Here is a 25,417-nt window from a genome sequence, read left to right as displayed (position 1 = left end):
CGCAGACCTCACATGTGTATGCTTATGAACTCTACTTATGTACACATTACTGTTCATTCATTCATTCATTTATTCATTCAGTATTTGATTAACGTGATATACATTTTCAATCTAAGTCTTCATATCACAAATCAAAATAAATTTGTAGTGTAGAGTAAGAGGACCCTACCATGTGAGCAATAGAGTGTTTATCCACTCCCCCACACCCAAATACAGTATTGAGCCTATGGAAAGAGGACGCACTTAATAATGAATGAAATTAATATAATAACTTTCCAATATTGTGAAATTCAAAAACTTACATATATGTATAGGGATGCTCAAAAGCTCCCCGTTTGTTTTTGGAAAGTTGTAAAGATATGCTTTTTTCTCACTTTGTTTTTTCTATTAACATAGTGTTGGCAAAAAGAATCAAACAAGTTCCGAAATTTGGAATAAAATCTTGTATACGACAGTAGTATATACATGTACATTGTTTGCTGTTTTAGCACAATCAGAAATTGATTTAACAATTTTCCAAACTTTGGATTTCCCAGAATGATATCCTGATCGTTAAAATCATATTAAGGCTGTTTGTTGTTTTGTTAGTTGTAGAAAAAAACCGGTTCATACAATCTTTGCACATAATGACATTGCAAAAAAATGCCTTTAAGTTTCTGGTTTTCTGTTACAAAATGTACAATATCTGTTATTGGATAGTTTCATTTTTACTAACACATCATTTGTTTTAAGAATCACGATACACTTGATTTCAATGTCTATGTATTTTATTTACTACATGTGTATGCAAGTACTGAATAAAATCTAAATATGGTATATCATCCATGTCCTAAAATTCTCTTATATGTACCATTTTAAAATAAATCCCCAACTGTACCAAGACCTATTGACTTTTCCGTATATTACAAACCTCTATCTTTAAAGCCCCACTACCTTTCCGGAGCAAAATTTAAAGGTTTCTTAAAAACATTAATAACAAAAGAAAATAAATATCGATTGCTTAAGATTAGGTTACAACACCAAACATATGCAAGATTTCCTGTCTAATGTACGATTACAGTGGAGATTCATTTCGCTGTTTTGCCGTCTGGCGCAGTGATAGTCAACTACCGCGCGGCATTTAGGACGACGGCGGGAAACATAAAACGACCCGCGTTATGAAAATTAGCATTTTATTTATTCTAATTAAACAGTTCTGAAGGTGATGATAAGTGTGCTAGTAAACGTATTGTTAATAACTTCTGCGACTCTACAAAATTATTGATCTCGTTTTACATTCCTATTTTAAAAATTAAAAGCCGTTTCGGAAAGGTAGTGGCCCTTTAAAACCGGAACAAAATTGACCAAGATTTTACTTAAGTATTCTCCAAGGGTATTATACTCACTTTGCATTTCTGATAAATCTGCCATCAGAGTTTTCCAAAAAGGGTTTTGAATTTGTTCTCCTGCTTCTTTTATTACAACCAAGCTCATATAACAAATCAATTTAAAATGGCAATATGTCCTTTAATAAGGTTTTCCAGGTTTTTCTAGCATCTTCAAATATTTTACTGATCCATTTCACTTTCAAATATTTAATATAAAATATGAGTCATGTTTAAACCTCCATTTTCCTTACATGCAATAAGAGTGTCCCGTTTAATTTTTTCATGCTTAAAATTCAATATGAAACAAAACAGGATTTTGTTTTACTTGGTGATAAAAGATTAAGACGGGTCTTAAAGTGTAGAAAACAGATGTACAAGCGGTAATACTATTTTCATCATAATTATTATCAACATCATATCATCATTATCATCATCATAATCATCATTATCATCATCATATAATTACTTACATAATATATACTACTAATAATAATAAAAATACTGTTAGAGGTATCTTCATGATTCCAACTGTTCCGAAATCAGAATGATTTTTTTAGTGTTCCAGCAAAATTAATGTATTTTATTTTTCTTACTTTTTGAGAAAATCAACTTTTTATGTCCCTGTTCCCCCGATGCAAAAAATCACTTGGAAGGTCTTTATCACTACGGTGTTGATTCCGGTTGAAAACAAGCGTTCTGACGCCCTTCGAATTTGCGAATTCAAACTCAACAAAAGTAGCGGAACAATATCAATAAACCAGATATTTTCAGCACTAATATCGGGATTAATCAGGCATAGAACTCGATACCAGGTAATAAGAATTTCCTGTAACAGTTGCAATATAAAAATATTGCGATGTGAGTAAATAAATGATTAATATCTTTATTCTGATTACCATTTCTAAATTTGACGATTTGATCCCGAACATTCCAATGACGTCACTTTTTTGTCCTCTATGAGCCCGGGTGATTCGACCTTGCAAGCTGACGTTTTGAAGGATTGAATAAGCATTCATTTGTGGTATTATGGTGGCAATTTGCACTCATATACAGCTTAACATAGTTTAAAATAATAGTGTTACTTTATCTTGAAACATTTCGTTATTTAAACGTCACCTTGACAAAAAGAAACAGTACTAGGCCTACGTACGTGGATGTAGGCTACAATCAACAATGTAAATCTTACAGCGTTTGTGGATACAATGCTTCGTTTAGTAGATGAAATTAATGAAATATTGCACAAAAACATCATTAACATGCTTCTGAAACATATAATTAATGATTTGTATTGAATATGTTTGACATTGTGTGTAAAAAATCTATTTGGTCTTTCGCCGTCGAAAACCGATGAAACCGCGGTACCACTGGGTTGCGAGCAGCTATCGTGATTTTTTCGTGGTTTTTTTTCTTATTCATTATTTGAAGACTTAAGACTATCTCTAGTCCAAAAGGTTTCGGCAATAGCATTCATGTTTTTATATTTGAGTTGAATGCATCAAATCGGATCTGTTCCCGACATTGACTGTACATTGTATAACATCAGAGATTTAAATATCATTGGGATAAGTAACTAGGGCTGTTCTCGCGATATCACGTACCCACCTATTGTTATCGTAAACGGATGAACGGTTACCGCGAGACCAAGCCGTGCGTCTGCGCACTAATAGCTAGAGGCGAGTTATCATAGTGTTAGCCCATGAAGCTGTGTACGGCATTTTACTACTATATATGACTATACGACTATATACAAACCACTAAACATCGAAAAGTATCTCATAGCTTTTTTTACTGTTGCATTAGAGACGCTAATCTCATGCATGTATATTTAACCATTTATGTAAATATTACCATATATCTATATAAGCCAAAAATGGCTTTCCAATGATGTTGGACTGATGAGATACTGATGAGATATTTCTGTGTTGTTTTTTTATGAAAAATTGTAAAATTAAAACCTATGCATTGAAAATTCTGTAAGCAATGATCAAAATGTTGGTAAATTTTGGTGATTAATGACATATTATAAAAGCTTTTCTTGATTCGTTAGAATGAAAAGTACGACACATATAAATTTAATGAGTTTAACCCTGGAAATTCAATTTTGCTTTAGTAAAAAAAAATTGCTTGGTAAAGCAAGATATTTAAATGAATTATATTCAAATTTCTGGTAAAGCGGAATATTTACATTTCACTTAGATTTCACTTTTATTTCAACATGGTTCTATGCATTATAAATAAAACTGTTTGGGAAAATTAAGATTAGAAAAATATTATCTAATTTACAAACTTACTGCATAGCCTTCGAGACTCAAACACAGGTAAATAGACCCCCGTTGAGTTAAGTGAGGCGATGACCTGGGGCGGTGGCCAGGTGTTCTGGCCGACGGTTCACCTGATGACAGTAAGACACCTGTGATTATAGCAGTTGCAAATCACTTTCCGTTAATTAGATATCAAATTATGCTATCTATCACAGCTCGATCGGCACTGTATCTCTTCGCCATGATATATTGGGTACCTTCGATAATTTGTTAACACTTGTACTTGAGCTTTAAAAGTTTCCATATGTACAAACTCAATCAATAGAAAATTAATATTTGAAAACTAAATAAATGGAAATCAGTCAATTATTGAAATCAGAGTATGTGGGTTTAATTGTGCTATCTTTCACGACCCTATCTGAACAGTATCGTCGCCATTATAAATTTAGGGTAACTTCGATGATTTGTGTACAGATTTACCACCAAAAATTCAAAAGGTTCAATATGTTCAAATTTAATCAATTTAATATTTTATCATGTAAAATTTACCAAGCAACAAATATTTGAAATTTTAATGGAAATCAGTCAATTATTGAATTCAGAGTATGTGGGTTTAATTGTGCTATCTTTCACGACCCTATCGGAACAGTATCGTCGCCATTATAAATTTAGGGTAGCTTCGATGATTTGTGTACAGTTTTACCTCCGAAAATTCAAAAGGTTCAATATGTTCAAATTATATCAATTTAATATATTAACATTTAAAATTTACCAAGCAACAAATATTGGAAAACTAAATGGAAATCGGTCAATTATTGAAATCAGAGTATGTGGGTTTTATTATATTAATATTTCACGGGGCGATCCATTGTATCGATCGAGGAAGTAATCATGCCGGGATGAGGACATTCACAGTTAGCATTACGTTTATTTAGTGTAACACCTCTACAATTATGAAAAATGTGATGGATTATTCAAATAAATTACATTTTCAATAAAGAGCAAACTTTATGCTATTTGGTTTATTTTCTGTTCATCACCTGAATTATAGCCTAGATCGCTTCATCGGACGAAGCGTAGTTTCAATATGGCGTCGTTAGACTGTACTCTACTGTAGACACGCGATGCACTCTGGGATAGCTTCCGCTGCGGGCGTCGTTAAGTAAGGCTATGAGGTACCTTAGCTTCTTATCCCTACTATTTAAATCTCTGATAACATTAGGCCTACCTGTACCTGCAGTTATCGTGATTTTTCATGCAACTTAGTGGAATTTTACGATGCATACGAAGTAAAAAGATATAATCTAAAAAAGATAAAAAAGATTGTATTGTACAATTTCTCATTGTAAAATAAAAACTGTCGTTTTCTCCGTATCAACGTAACAGGAGCCTGTGCTTCGTCTCGGCGAAATCTAACTCATTCCTCTCAGGGGGTGTCTTCACCGACGTTCGAGCATTTCAGAAAAAAAAAAGCAATAAAATAACAAACAAACATTATCGTATACCAGGTATATTAAAGATGCTCAACCGCTGACAAATGGTATTTTTTCACTATCAAAAACAAGAGCAGACGATTTAGTATTTTTCTTCGGGTACAAAAGTTACTTACTTTACATCATTACCACAATTAAAAAGTTTAAGCTTCTAATTTTATTTCAAGTTAAACTATGAAAAATAATTAATCGCATCCCGAAAAAATTCCGTGGCACTATATCTTATATGGAATGAAGTAATGATTGCGCATGCACCAAAGGCGAAATAAATTATTTTATGTTATTTTTTGTGTTAATTAGGCATATATATATACACGATTAAACACTAATTTTTGTTCAAATGATGAATAATTTATGCTCTGCCGGCGATGGAGCATCTTTAAAGAATAACACAAAACTTTGTGATTTGTGATCAATGTGTTATTATCATTTTTTCACTTTTCTTCATGCTGAAACAACAGCTACATGCACATTACATTTACAAATTTTTATTTTTCCTATTAGGAAATACTAAATCATACATCATCAAAAAAAATAACAATGTTATTTGCTTCTTATAAAAAAATCACTGTGTATAAAAAAGCAGAAATCTGGCTTAGTGTTACCGTGCAGATCTTCTGATCTTTCGATTCTCACCACCGGCGGCATTTTTTTCCCTTTTTTTTAATATATCATGCAAACATGCCTATTCAAACTATTCACAATATCTGGCAAGGGCTACATGTACATGTAGCTCTATTACAACAAAATAAATAATTATATATCTGAGGATTTACATCGAATATCTTACAGTAGCTAGGCCAAGGACGTATCATTGAATAGGCCTGTTAGTTTTATTTTGGTGTTGACACGGAAAGACGAGATGACTCTTGTCTCCTGGACATTAAAACAAATCATTTATTTCATCTAGGCAAATAATAATTTGAAAATTCCATATACCGCCTGCAAGGAGACGTCCTAGGCCTATCGCTAACCACAATGCACTCGATCGTGGTCTTATACATATGTATTATGTAACTTTTCATCGATTATTTGATCCAGATATATCTGTCTTCGACAGTTATATTTAGTATTATGAATATGTGGAAGGAGCGTGTGTACAAGATAAAAACAACCCATCTCAACTGCTATTCCGGGACCGTGAAATGTAATATTGGTCACCTCAGCCCAAGCACAGGGGCACGCAAATTATTCATCATGTAAAATAATTGCTATGTACGTCATGTCCACATGACTGAAAATTGCGAAAAATGAATTATATATTATGTAAGTATCGGTGAGCTTGTTACTAATAATGATAAAAATACTGTTAGAGGTATCTTCATGATTCCAACTGTTCCGAAATCAGAATGATTTTTTTAGTGTTCCAGCAAAATTAATGTATTATATTTTTCTTACTTTTTGAGAAAATCAACTTTTTATGTCGATGCAAAAATTCACTTGGAAGGTCTTTATCACTACGGTGTTGATTCCGGTTGAAAACAAGCGTTCTGACGCCCTTCGAATTTGCGAATTTAAACTCAACGAAAGTAGCGGAATAATATCAATAAACCAGATATTTTCAGCACTAAATATCGAGATTAATCAGGCATAGAACTCGATACCAGGTAAAAAGAATTTCCTGTAACAGTTGTGTTATGAAAATATTGCGATGTGAGTAAATAAAGGATTAATTTCTTTATTCTGATTACCATTTCTAAATTTGACGATTTGATCCCGAACATTCCAATGACGTCATTTTTTAGTCCTCTATGAGCCCGGGTGATTCGACCTTGCAAGCTGACGTTTTGGAGGATTGAATAAGCACTCATTTGCGGTATTATGGTGGCAATTTGCACTCATATACAGCTTAACATAGTTTAAAATAATAGTGTTACTCTATCTTGGAACATTTCATTATTTAAACGTCACTTTGACAAAAAGAAACAGTAGGCCTACGTACTGTAGGCTACAATGTAAGTCTTACAGCGTTTGTGGATACAAGGCTTCGTTTAGTAGATGAATTTCATGAAATATTGCACAAAAAACATCATTAACATGCTTCTGACACATATAATTAATGAGTTGAATTGAATATGTTTGACATTGTGTGTAAAAAATCTATTTTGGTCTTTCGCCGTCGAAAACCGATGAAACCGCGGTACCACTGGGTTGCGAGCAGCTATCGTGATTTTTTCGTGTTTATTTTTTCTTATTCATTAAAATAGCGATCTTTGAAGACTTAAGACTATCTCTGAGTCCAAAAGGTTTCGGCTATAGCATTCATTTTTTATACTGAGTTGAATGCATCAAATCGGACCTGTTCCCGACATCGACTGTGCATTGTATAACATTAGGCCTACCTGTACCTGCAGTTATCGTGATTTTTCATGCAACTTAGTAGAATTTTACGATGCATACGCAGTAGAAAGATATAATCTAAAAAAGATTGTATTGTACAATTTCTCAATGCATAATATAACTTTGATATTCCATGGTATAAAATAAAAACTGTCGTTTTCTCCGTATCAACAATACACGAGCGTGTGCTTCGTCTCGGCGAAATCCAACTCATTCCTCTCAGGGGATGTCTTCAACGACGTTCGAGCATATCAGAAAAAAAATCGTATACCAGGTATATTAAAGAACAACATAAAACTTTGTGATTTGTGATCAATGTATTATTATCCTTTTTTCACTATTCTTCATGCTGAAACAACAGCTACATGCACATTACATTTACAAATTTTTATTTTTCCTATAAGGAAATACTCTATCATGCAACAATGTTATCTGCTTCTTATAAAAAAAAATCACTGTATATAAAAAAGCAGAAATCTGGTTTAGTGTTAACGTGCAGATCTTCAGATCTTTCTATTCTCACCACCGGTGGCAATTTTTGTTCGTTTTTTTTAATATATCATGCAAACATGCCTATTCAATTTATTCACAATATCTGGCGAGGGCTACATGTACATTTAACTCTATTACTACAGAATAAATAAGTATATATCTGAGGATTTACATCGGATATATACAAGGCCAGTATTTTACAGGACGTGTCCTTGAATAGGCCTGTTAGTTTTATTTTGGTGTTGACACGGAAAGACGAGATGACTCTTGTCTCCTGAACATTAAAACAAATCATTTATTTCATCTAGACAAATAATAATTTGAAAACTCCATATACCGCCTGCAAGGAGACGTCCTAGGCCTATCGCTACCCACAATACACTTGATCGTGGTCTTATACATATGCATTATGTAACTTTTCATCGATAATTTGATCCAGATATAGCTGTCTTCGACAGTTATATTAAGAATTATGAATATGTGGAAGGAACGTATGTACAAGATAAAAACAACCAATCTCAACTGCTATTCCGGGACCGTGAAATGTAATATTGGTCACCTCAGCCCAAGCACAGGGGCACGCAAATTATTCATTACGTAAAATAATTCCTATGTACGTCATGTCCACATGACTGAAAATTATATATTATGTAAATATCGGTTAGCTTGTAATTATTAACTTACATTATATATAATAATAATAATAAAAATACTGTAAGAGATATCTTCATAATTCCAATTGTTCTGAAATCAGAACGATTTTTTAAGTGTTCCAGCAAAACTAATGTAGTGTAACTTACTTACTTTTGGAGAAAATCTACTTTTTGTGTCCCTATTTCCCTGATGCAAATATTCACTGTTGCCATACTTGGAAGGTCTTTATCACTACGGTGTTTATTCCCCTTGAAAACAAGCGCTCTGACGCCCTTCGAGGGTTACGTTCATTTTACGAATTTATAGTCAACAAAAGAAGCGGAACAATATCAAGAAACAATGCATTTTCAGCATTGATATCGACATTAGTCGGGCATAGAACTCGATACCAGATAATAAGAATTTCCTGTAACAGTTGCAATAGGAAAATATTACGACGTCAGTAAATATATGTTTAATTTCTTTCGTTTGATTCAATTTCTAAATTTGATGACTTGATCCAGAACATTCCAGTGACGTCACTTTTAGTAGGAGTGAATGAAACGGCAGTCAGTCCCGCCAAACAGTGACGTCACAATCACCGGAATGACGTCGCTTACATATTTCCCACGGTAGTAAAAAGAGTACACACTCATTCGGTTTAGTGAATGTATCTTTTCTTGATCATCAAAGAAGCGTTTCGCTTTGAGCGAAATCGTGTAAATAACAGGCAATTTGCTTTCGTTTTTAATACCATCTTCTGTATGTATAATGAAATAGTTGCAGGATACACACAATACACGGTCACTATCTTACAATACAAGTTTTATTTTGGTGTCGACAGGGAAAATTAGATGACTCGGCAAAACCTCCTCATCTCATCTCATCGCACAAACGATATCAGCATCGATATTAATTATAGCGAAATAAAAATGCCCAACGTTGGAAATATTGTAAGTACATTCATTATTTACATAATCCAGTAATTAGAATAATAATTTATTTTATCTAGACTAAATAATTTGCAAATCCCATACACTGCCTGCAAGGAGACGTCCTTGGCCTATCGCTACCCACGAAGCTCTCGATCGTGGTCTTATATAATGTAACTTTTCATGGGATATATATATCTAGATATATCTGTTTTCGACAGTTAAATTTCTATGAACATGTGTAAAACAAGTAGTCTCAACTGCTATTCCGAGACCGTAAAATGCAATCTTGGTCACCTCAGCCAAAACACAGGGGCACTAAAATTATGACAGAAACGTTTACTAGTAATTTGATACGTATGTCATTAAAAAGTATTGGAGACCTTTTAATATGCACATGTATATCATGACGTTTCAAGTGGCTGCCCGTATTATTTTTTGTGAAAAATGAATTATACAAATATGTTATAAAATTCGGTTAGCTTTTTTATTGTCATTATTATTACATACACTGTATGTGATATTTAAACGAAAACACATATTTTACCTAAAAAGCCAGTGATATATATAATGTAAGTATCGGTTAGCTTGTTAACTTACATTATATATAATAATAATAATAAAAATACTGTAAGAGATATCTTCATAATTCCAATTGTTCTGAAATCAGAACGATTTTTTAAGTGTTCCAGCAACATTATTGTAGTGTAACTTACTTACTTTTGGAGAAAATCGACTTTTTGTGTCCCTATTTCCCAGATGCAAATATTCACTGTTGCCATACTTGGAAGGTCTTTATCACTACGGTGTTTATTCCCGTTGAAAACAAGCGCCCTGACGCCCTTCGCAGGTTAATTTCATTTTACGAATATAAAGTCAACAAAGGAAGCGGAACAATATCAAGAAACAATGCATTTTTAGCACTAATATCGGTATTAGTCGGGCACAAAACTCGATACCAGACAATAAGAATTTCCTGTAATAATTGCAATAGGACAATAGTACGATGTCAGTAAATAAATGTTTAATTTCTTTCGTTTAATTCAATTTCTAAATTTGATGACTTGATCCCGAATACTCCAGTGCCGTCACTTTTAGTAGGAGTGAATGAAACGGCAGTCAGTCCCGCCAAACAGTGACGTCACAATCACCAGAATGACGTCGCTTACCTATTTCCCACGGTAGTAAAAAGATGTATATACTCATTCGGTTTAGTGAATGCACTCTTCTTTTGATCATCAAGTGTTTCGCTTTGAGCGAAATCGTGTAAATAACAGGCAATTTGCTTTCGTTTTGAATACCATCTTCTGTATGAATAATGAAAAAGTTGCAGGAAAACAGAATACACGGTCACTATCTTACAATACAAGTTTTATTTTGGTGTCGACTGGGAAAACCGAGATGACTCAGCAAAACCTCCTCATCTCATCTCATCCCACAAACGATAGCAGCATCGACATTAATTATAGCAAAACAAAAATGTCCAACGTTGGAAATATTGCAAGTACATTCATTTTTTTAAATAAACCAGTAATTAGAATAATCGTTTATTTCATCTAGACTAAATAATTTGCAAATCCCATACACCGCCTGCAAGGAGGTGTCCTTGGCCTATCGCTACCCACGATACTCTCGATCGTGGTGTTATATTATGGAACCTTTCATCGGATATAAAATCTAGATATATCTGTTTTCGACAGTTAAATTTCTATGAACATATGTAAAACAAGTCGTCTCAACTGCTATTCCGAGACCGTAAAATGCAATCTTAGTCACCTTAAAAGTAGCCAAAACACAGGGACACGCAAATTATGAGTGAAACGTTTACTAGTAAATTAGAGACCTCTTGATATGAACGGGTATATCATGACGTTTCAAGTGGCGTCCCGTATTATTTTTTTTTGTGAAAAATGAATTATACATCAAGTCGGTTAGCTTTTTTATTATCATTATTTTTATATACACTGTATGTGATATTTAAACGAAAACACAGATTTTACCTAAGAAGTCATTTATGATATATATAATGTAAGTATCGGTTAGCTTGTTAACTTACATTATATATAATAATAATAATAAAAATACTGTAAGAGATATCTTCATAATTCCAATTGTTCTGAAATCAGAACGATTTTTTAAGTGTTCCAGCAAAATTAATGTAGTGTAACTTACTTACTTTTGGAGAAAATCGTCTTTTGTGTCCCAATTTCCCTGATGCAAATTTTCACTGGAAGGTCTTTATCACTACGGTGTTTATTCACGTTGAAAACAAGCGTTCTGACGCCCTTCGCGGGTTAAGTTCATTTTACGAATTTAAAGTCAACAAAAGAAGCGGAATTATATCAAGAAACAATGCATTTTCAGCTCTAATATCGACATTAGTTGGGCACAAAACCCAATATCGGATAATAAGAATTTCCTGTAATAGTTGCAATAGGAAAATATTACGATGTCAGTAAATAAATGTTTAATTTCTTTCGTTTGATTCAATTTCTAAATTTGATGACTTGATCCCGAACATTTCAGTGACGTCACTTTTAGTAGGAGTGAATGAAACGGCAGTCAGTCCCGCCAAACAGTGACGTCACAATCACCGGAATGACGTCGCTTACATATTTCCCACGGTAGTAAAAAGGAGTACACACTCATTCGGTTTAGTGAATGCATCTTTTCTTGATCATCAAAGAAGCGTTTCGCTTTGAGCGAAATCGTGTAAATAACAAGCAATTTGCTTTCGTTTTGAATACTATCTTCTGTATGTATAATGAAAAAGTTACAGGATAAACAGAATACACGGTCACTATCTTACAATACAAGTTTTATTTTGGTGTCGACAGGGAAAACAGAGATGACTCTGCAAAACCTCCTCATCTCATCTCATCCCACAAACGATAGCAGCATCGACATTAATTATAGCAAAACAAAAATGTCCAACGTTGGAAATATTGCAAGTACATTCATTTTTTAAATAAACCAGTACTTAGAATAATCGTTTATTTCATCTAGACTAAATAATTTGCGAATCCCATACACCGCCTGCAAGGAGACGTCATTGTCCTATCGCTATAGTCACGATGCTCTCGATCGTGGTCTTATATTATGTAACTTTCATGGGATATTAAATCTAGATATATCTGTTTTCGACAGTTAAATTTCTTTGAACATGTGTAAAACAAGCAGTCTCATCTGCTATTCCGAGACCGTAAAATGCAATCTTGGTCACCTCAGCCAAAACACAGGGGCACGCAAATTGTGACAGAAACGTTTACTAGTAATTTGATAGTCATACGTATGTCATTAAAAGTATTGGAGACCTTTTGATATGCACAAGTATATCATGACGTTTCAAGTGGCTGCCCGTATTATATTTGTGAAAAATGAATTATACATATATGTTATAAAATTAGGTTAGCTTTTTGATTGTCATTATTGTTATATACGCTGTATGTGATATTTAAACGAAAACGAATATTTTACCTAAGAAGCCAATGATATATATAATGTAAGTATCGGTTAGCTTGTAATAATAATAATAATAATAATCATTCTTTGTTTCACTTTCTACCACAATACTTCGTGTTATTCCACTCTCAGGCCATTAGTTAAACAGCACGACTGTTGATTAACAATTTGTTTATACCACACGTGGTATAAACCCTGTACGCATTCTGATTGGCTGAGACGGCGAACTTTGACCGGAACTACTTTTTAAACACGTGAGTCAATAGCACGTGCTGGTGTTTACATTGCTCGTCTGCTCGATAACAACAACAATGGCTGAATTGGACGAAGATGGTCTCCCTGTTGTCAGTGTTGGCGACATAATCAGGCTTGTCGGTGGTCAAAGGGGTGCCATTAAGGCAATTTCTAAAAAAGGGGAACAGTTTGGTTTTGACAGGTACCAAATTCAATTAGATTCTGGTCATATATTGACGGAGCCAAGGTACAAATTTGATGTCGTACCGTCGTGTCCTGGACAAGACCCGTCAATCACAACGACACAGTCGTCGTCTTTTCTTAATACCAGTAAGAGTTTAACTATGCCAGTTTCTTCTAAACTTACATTTTGTATGTCTAAAACACAAACTCCATCATCGTTAGGCCTACCTGTACATGAAAATGAAGATACTCCAGACATTACGTCTGACGATCGCGATTCACTGGACGATTTCGATGTCGCTGGATTTATAGACCAAGAGGTAAATAAAAATACTAGAAAGAAAACCGATAGTGATGTAAATAATCTGCATCGGTATTTGCAAAACAGGTTGAACGAAAAGCGTCAAATTCAGCAAATCCCTCCTCAACATCTAAACAAATTGCTTTGCATATATTTCATGAATGTACGAAATCAAAAGGGAGAGGAGTACGAACCATCGTCCATCCGTGGAATTCAATGTAGTATTGATAGATATCTAAAAACAAAAGATTACGGAAAGCAGCTAGCTTCTAGCATAGAATTTAAAAAGGTAATGGAGGTAATTCGTTGTAAACAAAAAAAGTTAAAACGGGAGGGCAAGGGGAATCAACCCAAAAAGGCAGAAGCTATCTCAGACACTGATATCGACAAATTATACAAAACTGGACAGCTTGGTACAAAAAATCCAGAAACGTTACTCCGAACGGTTTGGCTGTTAAATACTGTCCATTTTGGCATGAGGGGGGTGACAGAACATCGCGATATGAAGTGGGGAGATGTCAAGTTATGTCGTGATACTGAAAATCATGAGTATATAGAATTTAACGAGAGCCAAACCAAAACCAGACCTGGGTCAAATCCCAAAAATGTAAGAGCCGTCCCTCCCCGTGCCTGGGCTACCCCCGAGAACCCGACTCGCTGTCCAGTCGCCAACTACAAAATGTATAAATCTCGTCGGCCACCCACCTACTGTAACACTGACGATCCATTTTATATAGCAACAAATACCAACACAGAAAAATCCAACAAGTGGTATAAATGCCAACCGGTTGGTGTTAACAAGCTAGGAAGCTTCATGCGCAACATGGCAGAGAATGCAGGTAAACATATACTTGGTCAATGACACTTGAAATAGGCTACGCGGGATCGAATCCTACGACGTAACGCGCATACCTACAGTGTACTTCATTCTCTCTCTCTCTTTTCTAGTTTATCAATCAATCTATCAGAATCAATCAATCAATAAATATGAATGTGTGTTTTCATCTGAACTTCAGGACTGACAAAAAATCAGCAGATGTTCCCGGAACCGTTGCTGTCGGGAAACGTTTAACTAACCACAGTGCCTGGAAGTATTTGGTTCAAAAGCTAAACGATACAGGCCTGCCTCCCAATCAGATCGTACAGGTCAGTTAGTATTCTAGTTGGTCAATATGTACATTCATCGTGCCTATGATTATATTGACCACTGCATTGGCTTTTACACACTAAATTTATTCACGGGATTTTGTTTCAATGTCACTTCACATGTAAAAATCAAATCGATGCAAAAATGTCACTTACCTTTATTATCGAAAATTAAATCCCAAACACAAAATACACAAATAGCTCACTTACGTTACACACCAAGCAAAATAAATGCTAATCATGCATGAAATCACTTTTCCTGTTTCAGATAAGCGGACACAAGAATTTGCAGAGTGTGAACAATTACTCAACAATTAACTCTAGCCAACAGCGTTCGATATCACGCGTGTTATCAAACACATTACATCAACCTGTCACTCATCATGATCCATCTCTCAGTTCGTCATCCTCGTGCTTATCGGGCTCGATGACAACGTTTACACCTGACAGAAGCTGTAAAGTCACCTCTCCATTCCTGTTTGGGGGTCCGATTTACGGGGGTACCTTCAATGTGAACAACAACACTCTCAGTCCCTCCACTGCACCAATTAACAAGCGCACGCATGTCATTTAAAGTGACAGTGACAGTGAAACCAATTCATGAATGATCGGTTTGGCGGGAAAAACGCACTACGTAGTAAAGTTACTCCGCAGGATAATATAGTACGCGATTTTTGTTTTGTGACATTGAACTGTTTGTTAAATAATTGTTCTGATTTATTAATAATACGCGATAAAATCCTCATATTGTTTTCACCCTTTTTGGAATTAAATAATATATAAAAAAATCGTATTAGTCTTTTTTGCATATTAATTAGCCATGTTTTATTTCAGGTCATATCCTTGCGCTACACATGAAACACGTAAACAATACATAAGTGTGTAAAAAAGGTCACTCGGTCCTCGGCATTGATTTGGTATTGTGGTAGAAACAGGTCACACAAACTCGTGGTTATTGTATATGGAATTTCTTAAACTCTCGTTAGTTATTTTTCAAAAGTTACAAAAAACACTCGCTAAAGCTCGTGTTTTTTGTAACTTTTGAAAAATAACTAACTCGAGTTTAAGAAATTCCATAAACAACAACCACTCGTTGTGTAACCTCTATTTAACCATAAATAGAAAACAAATGTCATTAATTATAGGAAAAAAGATGCATAACATATGTATCAAGTTATGAATCTTAAGGAGTTGGCTTTATATCTTTTCGAAAGTGCAGAAACTTCGAAAAACCGCTTTGAAAATGCTACGATATTTTGAAGTACTTGTACATAAATGTGCAAAAAAAAAACATTTACCAGGAAAATATATTGTTTATTTATCACATAGACTGTTACAGTAGACAAATCGTCTGTCTTTGTCCAACCGTCGTCTCACTTCAATTTGATTTATAGTTTAGTTGGACTTAGCTGCACTGTTTGGTCCTCTCCAGATAACTATTACAGAAAATAAAATTGTGTATGACGTAACTGTACATCCGTACAACGCCATAATATTGAATTTGTCTACATGTGAACCTGAATGAATGGATATGTATTTAGTCAGTGACTACGACTACCTATATTGTCATATATGTATACACGTATTGTAGTTGTTTATGCAATAATATGCGTTGGACCGTAAATAAAATATTTTAATTGATTGGTTGATTATTTTTAGACAAAGTATTTACAAAAAAGGTCTTGTAAATCTTTTATTTAACCATATTAATTGTTGAAAATACAATCAACATGGAACTTGGCACCCGTTTTTATCGAATCCTTCTCGTTATTTATGTATACGTGTAATACAATACACAACTGTAGCAGGTTTTTTTTATAAATCTTTATTTAGATATATGTACATCACTTTTATATTGACATATGTGTAATGACGTCAAGAAAGATTGCACGGATACGCATATATTTGCATTTTCACTGCTGTCCAACTATGTAACCTTATTAAGCGCACTTTGCTGTCAGATACAATGTAGACTAAGATCTTCCATAGCTTGTGATGACGCAGCGATCACGGAACACGGCTGTTCAAATGACTGTTCCATCCATGACGATAACGAATGATTAATTCATAACAGATGCAAAATCGGTATTTCAACATAAATTGTAATTAAATGTTAATATAAGCATAGCCAATATGAATCCCAACTGGATAGAGGCAAATCCAACATAAAGCGCTAGCATGCTTCATGTATTTTGCCTCTCTCCAGTTGACATTCATATTGGCTATGGACCATCGTTATGAAAACCCTATACCTGGCAGTCTTCTACGACCCTAAAACATCAAACGAAAGTAGTCTAAATGGGCTGGATAAAGCGATTAGAAACGTTTCATCATTGAACAATGCCCAAATCATCATAGGTTGGGACTTCCATTAATTAGAATTAGCTGGAAAAATAAGATCCTGAAGCCCCATACAAACCATCCGACGCTAGAAATGGAAATATCCTAACGTTGGTCATAACAAACGTACCAAACCAGGTTATTAGAACTGAGGTATTGCCTGGTATCTCTGATCATGATAGTGTGTTTGTTAAGTTCAGCCTCTGCCCACAGAAAGCTAAGTTAATTCCACGCAGTTTCCCACTCTACAAACATGCTAAGTGAGATACTATCAGAAAAGGATAAGAAACCACTAATTCAATTATTATTTGTTTTTGCGCGTCGTAAACCTGTGCCTCTACATATTGCCAGTATGACTGTCGGAGATTTCTCTGTATGTCATGTTTCAGCTTTTTATAATATTCACGCAGGTTTGAATCACCAGTTTTTTTTTTTTAAACTTTTTTGTAAAGCCGGTCTCTCTTCCTGAGTATGTTTTATCTCATTATTAACCCATATGTTGTTATGTTTGGTGGTGATATGGGGTATATGTCCCTTTACTTCGGCATTGAGTGTCGATTTAAAGATGTCCCAAGAATGATCCACATGATCATAGGTGGTGGTACTAATAGTGGTATGAAGGGTTTTTATTTTTTTTTTTAATTTTGATTTTTCTCAAAAAATATGCAATGTTCACTATAATATAACATTTGAATAATATATGGTATATATTCTGCTATAATTATTCTCTGTCAAAGATATATATTTGGAGTATTTTGTTGAGCATGTTTGTTTTAGTACTGTTACTTTGTTTTGTTCTATATACAGCATATACATATTCTATTAAAGTATACATGTATATACGTGTACGTTTTCAATTATTTTCAAGAAAGTTAACATTATTGAGAGCAATGACAAGTGCATATATATACACATGGACTGTTGGCCATTGTCTGTCAATATCTAAGTAACATGTGGTCTAATATAACATGTTCTTGTAATAAATTGATAAAATAATAGCTGTATTTATATTATGTATGATGTGTGAATGGAGTATGCATAAGAGTTATCTCCCTTTAATTGTCGAAAAATTTTCATTTCAAAACCTAAATATAATATCTATAATTGAAGTCAGTTTAAACTAATACCTTTGCCACCATTGAAGAGAATTTATATATGCCTTGCCTGTTATTTAATCCATTTGACTTGAAACATCTTTGTCAATAAAATTTGTTGAAATGAAAAATGAAATTAACCCATGTGTTGTTATGTTTGGGTTTGGTGGTGATATAGGGTATATGTCCATTTACTTCGGCATTGAGTGTGGATTTAAAGATGTCCCAAGAATGATCCACATGATCATAGGTGGTGCTGTCGTCTCCGATTTGATACAAGCTTTCTGATTGGTCCACTCGCTTCTAGGAGTCAATCAGAGAGCTTGTATCAAATCGGAGATGACAGGCGAAAAATGGCCGAGATCTGTGATCGTCTGTTCTGCATGACAATAAATAGAACGTGGGGATCGCTAAGGAATACCAATGTGCAATTTTTATAAGTAAGTGAGTTTATATTGAGGATCTGCACTTCAGGGATGCATTTGTTGAATGGATGGCGATTTTATACGGTCTGTGTTCATTAGGGAATCGTGACCTGGGGATGTAGCGTGTACTTTTCCGACTAACGATTTTTACACGAATCCTCGTAATTCAACTTTCGATATGAAATAAAATTCGCCCACAACCCATCATATCATATACCATAGTGACCAGTAGGGAATTGTCTTCAATGTAAACTAAAAAATATTCAGATCGGATGATTTTTGTGGTGTTCAGAGCATTTTAAAATTAATTACCCCATTTTCTGAAAATAGGATACAGGGCTAAGTAAACAACCTTTCAGTATTTTTATTTTTTTTGCGCGTCGTAAACCTGTGGTAGAGGGCATCTTGATACCACATGTAAATGATAACATATACAGTGCTTCTAAAAGGCTTTAGTTTATTACATTGGCATATTCTCCCTGGAATGTGAAGGCGAATTAATAACTGATCCTACAGCTAAAGCGGAAGCACTTAACCCCCAATTCCAATCGGTTTTCAGTCCTGGAACTAAATTTTCAACGGAAGAATTTTCTAACAAATGTAATATTCCAACTACACCACATTTCCCCATCATGCCTGAAATCCTGATTACACCTGAAGGAATCTTGAAACTTCTAATAATTTAAACCCCAGTAAAGCCGCTGGTCCTGAAGAGCTCAAACCAAGGATTTTTAAGCACCTGACACCAGAAATTGCTCCTATACTCTCAATTATTTTCAACCAATCTCTTCTTTCTGGCTCTGTTCCTACTGATTGGAGGCTAGCGCATGTCGCCCCAATGTATAAAAAGGCAATAAGATCAACCCTAAAGAATACAAACCTATTTCATTTACCTGTATATGTAGAAATTAAGCACGGTTTTCGCAGGTCACTATCATGTGTAACCCAATGAATAGAATCCATTGATGGTGTTACTAAACATGTAAACCAAGGCAAACGGACTGATAATGGATTTCTCCAAGGCTTTTGACAAATTGAATCATTCTCTCCTATGTCACAAGCTGAGGTACTATGGAATCAATGACAAGGTTAACACCTGGAATGAGAGTTTCTTAAATAATAAAAAGCATGCTGTTATTGTAGAAGGTGAAAGATCTTGTTACTTAGATGTCAAGTTTGGAGTCCCTCAAGGCTCAGTTTTAGGTCCTTCCCTCTTTTTATGTTACATCGATGGCATCCCTGTTGGCCTTAATTCCGCTGTACGCCTTTTTTGAAGAAGACACCATTGCATATATGACAATAAAATCCACAAATGATGCGACATGTCTACATGAAGACCTTAATAAGTTTGCCAAATGGGAGAAGTCTTGGGAAATGTCATTTCACCCAGACAAATGTAACATCTTATCAATAACAAATAACAAACAGGCCATTCACCACAAATACATCCTACACCAGAAAGAATTAAAACATGTAGACAAATTCAAATACCTAAGCATTACAATTCAATCAAATCTGAAATAGGAATCCCATATATCAAACATGTGTGAAAAAGCCAATTCCACCCTGGGCTTTCTCCGTAGAAACCTTAAGATCGGATCTACTTCTGTTAAAGAACAGGCCAATATGATCGTCGTTAGACCATCACTAAAGTATGCCTGCTCAGTGTGGGATCCATGTAATAAATCAGACATCAGTAAGATTGAAATGGTAGAAAGAAGAGCAGCAAGATTGGGTGCCGTAGATCGTGAGTTCGAGGTCCGGATAGGGCACGAGTCAATAAATTGTCATGCTTTGTTAAATTGTGTTTCTTTGATATTTAGTGTATATATACAAACATAGGACAGTTAGGGACCAGGTGTCCACGTGCACGTGCCCATCTGGGGTCGTTACGTATACGTAGGGAGCTAGGGCGCCGCATTCCGTTTTCCATATAATGAGTTGTTTACGAGTAGGGCTGTGTATTAAGGTCCAGTTTGATGGACAGGTTGCGTAAGGTGTTCGTATTAATAGTTACAGAGAGCTATATGCTGATTCAATTGGTCCGGAATTCATTCTAATGGATGATAACGCTCGCCAACATAGAGCTCAGGTCTCTGTTGCCTATCTTCAGAGAGAAACTATCGAACGCATGGACTGGCTATCTCGTTCCTCGGATCTAAATCCGATAGAGCACGTGTGGGATATGCTACAGGAATTCATTTCATCCCGCGTTAACCAGTCAAAGTCACTGCAAGAACTTGGAACGGCTCTATGAGAGGAATGGGCATCCATCCAGCAAAACCGGAAACGGGACTTAATTGCGAGCATTCGTCGGCGATGTCGCAATGTTAATAAAGCTTAGGGACGCCACACAAGATACTGAAATGAAAATTACACTAGGAAACTGTCTTTAATGCGAATTTAGTTTTCGTACCCATTGTCGTGCTTTTTTTCTTACAAAAATGTTTTTTATGAATATGGTACGATAAAATGAATTTTATTTACTACAAAATAAAAGTGATCCTCAGCAAATTCTGAGTAGTATAGTGTGTATGCATAATTGCCTAACATTACTGTTAACTTCAGGAATTCATGTTTATACTTTAAAATAAGATCTGGAGAGGACTTAAATAGGCGTAGCCTGATGTCCGATCCTATTGATGTACATAATATCAATACAATATTTTTGAAATTGAAATTACTGTTAACCTGTTAAATTTGGGACAAAATAGGCAAGAAAATATACATTTTAGTTTAGTAATTCCACAGGATTCGGTAGATATTTGTGTCACCAAATAACCATGCCACTATGTTGACTATTTCAATTTTAATTTCAAAATATGTTATTAATTATATCAGTGTGAACGACACAACTGGAAACACAAACTTCTACTTTAGCGATGAACTATACGACCGACACGTCAAAATAACCATAGGCAAAATAGTGTTTTTATCACTTTTGATGATTATTGGAGTGATAGGAAATGCACATGTTCTGTACATTTATGCTTTTAAATTTCCTAAGATGAATCTCCGCATTTACATTTTATTCCTGGCAATACTTGATATCGTCGCTTGCTTGATTTGCATCCCTTATGCCATTGCAACAACGCTCAAAATGTGTGAATCAATTGCGGTCTTGCTTTATTTCAATTCAGTCGCGTCTGCTTTAATATTGCTTGTGATAACTGTGAGGATTTGCTGGCCTTTTTGGAAAGCAAATAGATGAACGTACGGCCAAATTAGCGTGCTCAACTGTTCTTCTGTTAGCACTTGTGATAACGTGGCCTGCACCCGTGTTGTATTGGACGGACTTTGAAGTCAGACACCGGTATTATAAATATTACTACAGTTTCCTGATATTTTGTACTTTGTTAGCATTTGTTTCCCTAACTGTGCTTTATTTCTTAATTGGACTCCAACTATGGAAACATGGGAAGGCCAAATTGAAACTGATGCGTCCAACAATACAGAGAACAGTTCCTGTTATTGAGTTGGCGTCAAGGTCGATTTTCGCATCCAGTAAATCTAATGCTCTGGACAACGTTTCCAGTAACGTTGATATGAATAAAACCTCTCATGTTACTACAGATCTAACAACACGGATGAAAGATATGGCATCCAACAACCAGAAAAACCAAAAGTTAAATGATGGAAAGACGACCGAAATCAACATTGAAACTAGGACAATTCACAATTCAACAATGAATAAAACGAAGAAGACAACTCTCATATTTTTCATTATTACAGTGGTTTTCATCGTAAGCTTTACCCCTCATCTCTCAATCGTGATCACACAGTATACAGTGCTACAATGCAGTCGCACATTTGCTGAGGCTTTGGTTTGCTTTCATTAACAATGTAGCGAATCCAATTGTTTACGGATTTTTTTATCCCCGTTTTCGTCGAGAGGTCAGAAGCATTTACATGAAGTTGTTCTGTAAAAGGTAATATACTCGTGTTGTATGTTAGTGAACAATAGAAAATAAGTAATCTTGTTTTGTGATATGTATCGAACGGAAGCCGCCTGGCGCCACACTAAAAATATTTATTGTGTTCCCTAACAACATTGTGAGGCCACAAAATATTATTGTGAGGGGACACAATACATATTGTGAGGCCACTCAATATTATTGTGAGGGAACACAATCTCATTGTGCGGTCACACAATCTTATTGTAAGGGAACACAGTTTTATTGTGAGGTCACACAATATTATTGTGAATAAACACAATCTTCTTGGCCTGGAATAACGTACGTCACACATTAAAGCTGACACTGTGTCTCTCACAATCTAATTGTGTGATCTCACAATAATTTTGAAACAATAATATGACATCAGGACAAATTGGCGAGACGTCAGGATTTTGAGGATGGCGGGACAAAAGATTTTCGCATTGCATTTTGAGGTGATATGTACTTTGTTGTAGTTGTGTGATAAAACCTATCTATCGCCAGGGCTCGCAAAAATAAAAATTAAATCTTAGACTCGTGTCATAAAATTTGATATGAAAAGAACACTCATTAAAGATCATATAATAATGTAGTTCAGTATCCTATAACGAAGTTATTTCACATCCTTTAAACATTAAAATGAAATTATATTAATTTCCATCCATGCAGGCTTTGTTCCCACTGATCTTTGATGAATGTTTAACATTAGGTGTAAGTGTTTTCGTCTTGTCTCTGAAAGTAGGTTTGATGTGAGGATAGTATTCCAAAAATAAGAATAAGTTAACAAAAACTAGGTTATATACTACTGGGCACCTTTGCTTCTACTTATTTTCATTACATAACGACCACACAATTTAATGTCAGTATTCAGAGTACCGGATGTGCGTCTCTTGACTTTCTCTCCCTCTGCGCAATCGCTAACAAGAGACTATTGGAAGCTTTCATTTATTGGTGATTACTTCTGGTTATGTCCTACGCTACAACAAAACGTAGCTAGATGGCAAAACAGATTGTTTCACAAATGATGCATTATTTATTAATTTACGAATCCCAGCATTGATCAATACCAAAACATACTATTATTGTTGGTGTCATTACTTGATTTAAAGTTTTCAGTGAACAAAGTATAAATATACCGACTACATGTAATCATTTATGACTTATTACAAGTACATAAAATAAGAAACTTTGTTTATTAATTTCTTACTTTGTACACTTCACATATAGTTCACAATTACTGTGAAACTGCTGCTTGTTCAAAGTACAAATAACTGCAAATACATGGTATTTTATTTATTTAGTTTAATGTTTTATTCGAGCTATCCCGGTAACAGATTGTTTAATTTCACACTGTCACACGTCACAAACATGACACGAGGAAGTTACACTTTGAACGAAAAACCTCAATGTTGATTATTATTTCCAAAACCACCTACTTAAATACATATGTTTTTACATCCGTCGTTAAAGAAGGTTTATCACATAACTGGCCCGTCCAGCATGTCATATGGCCATATCATAAATATCGTATTGCATATGTGTAATAACACTATTATAAAGCCACATGTAGTTTTGACGTCACATCGGAGCTGGATTTCTACTGTTTTATATACAGACAAAATTTAGTATGCGGTATGAAATTGATCAAACTCGTTTAAAAATTTGATATGTTATTTATTTTCTAGTGTTTTATATAGTGACGGAATATAATGTTTTACTTATATTGATATTAAAAATTATGTGATAAATAGAACCTTACACTTGTGACTATGCGTTCGTTGCTTGTCAAATCCTTGAACTCGTTTGATAAATTTCATATCACATAGCCACTCATGTAAGATCCTCTTTTTCAAAGTGGCTGTACTTGTAAAACAATAGCTTAAATTTATACTTTAATAATTGAGGAAATTACATCATAGAAGTAATTTGTCTTTTTGATGACAAAGATGAATAGAAAAATTCTAGATTAGCCAGCATTTCCCTGGTTGTTAAACTGAAGGAAAGACAAGAAGCATGTCGCCATTTTCAAGTATATAAACAATGTCCCCACGCAGGAGGGCTCTCACACATCACACTACTGACACAAGTTTTATTCATTTCATCACTTAAATTTATTACAAAACATTAAAACCACTTGTTTTCCTTTTTTCATTATTTCTGTGTATAAATAAAAAGGAGTTAATAAACAAATGTTTTGGGATATATTTTCCTGATACTTATATATGTACTCTTTATGCATATGGATCTTAACGTGTGAAAATATGTATAGATATACATGTCGCTGATGCATTACTTCCTAATACTTCATTGTCTTATTTACGCATGATGTTTACATTTTGCTGTTCAAGGATATCTTTGATTCACGAATCATAGGTCCGATGTATTTGCGCCTGATTTCGTTCTATGAAAACATTTTTGTTTCTTGTAATATTCCTGATTGGTGTAGTGTATTGAAAAGTTGTAACATGGTCTAGCAGAACTTTATCCTTTAAGCATCAGTAGAGTGGCAGATAAATGATAAGCATGTAAAGGAAACAATGGCATATCATTGATACCTCAAAATTTAGTTTATTGACAATGTTACAACTGTTACTGCGAATAAATTGCCTCTTTGATCTACACCAATAGATTGAATTGAACTTTCATTTTTGGAAACACAATCCGCAAAATATTATTGAACTTTTAAAACATATATAATTTAGGCATGCTCAGATGATATTCAAAATGGATCAGAAATAAAACGTGCGAAATGAATGTATTTGTGAAATAAAAATAATTA

At 34.6% G+C, this 25,417-nt stretch overlaps 2 protein-coding genes across 2 annotated transcripts in view; one reads left to right on the top strand and one right to left on the bottom strand.

The window, feature by feature from the left end:
* LOC138327960 (uncharacterized) overlaps positions 1-25,417 on the bottom strand; it is a 118,967-nt gene that overhangs the window by 28,961 nt on the left and 64,589 nt on the right. The window lies entirely within an intron of this gene.
* On the top strand, positions 13,114-14,560 carry LOC138326750 (uncharacterized protein KIAA1958 homolog). Its single transcript, XM_069272759.1, has one exon. It carries the CDS (start codon positions 13,292-13,294, stop codon positions 14,558-14,560), a length of 1,269 nt encoding a protein of 422 aa, XP_069128860.1. The 5' UTR covers positions 13,114-13,291.

The sequence above is a fragment of the Argopecten irradians genome, chromosome 7 (assembly GCF_041381155.1).
Source record: "Argopecten irradians isolate NY chromosome 7, Ai_NY, whole genome shotgun sequence".
NCBI lineage: Eukaryota > Metazoa > Mollusca > Bivalvia > Pectinida > Pectinidae > Argopecten > Argopecten irradians.
Note: the sequence above shows the minus strand (reverse complement) of the source record. Positions and strands in the feature narration are given on the sequence as shown.

Coding starts and splice junctions, on each gene's coding strand:
- LOC138326750 (XM_069272759.1), top strand. CDS start 13,292: ATGGCTGAATTGGACGAAGATGGTCTCCCTGTTGTCAGTGTTGGCGAC.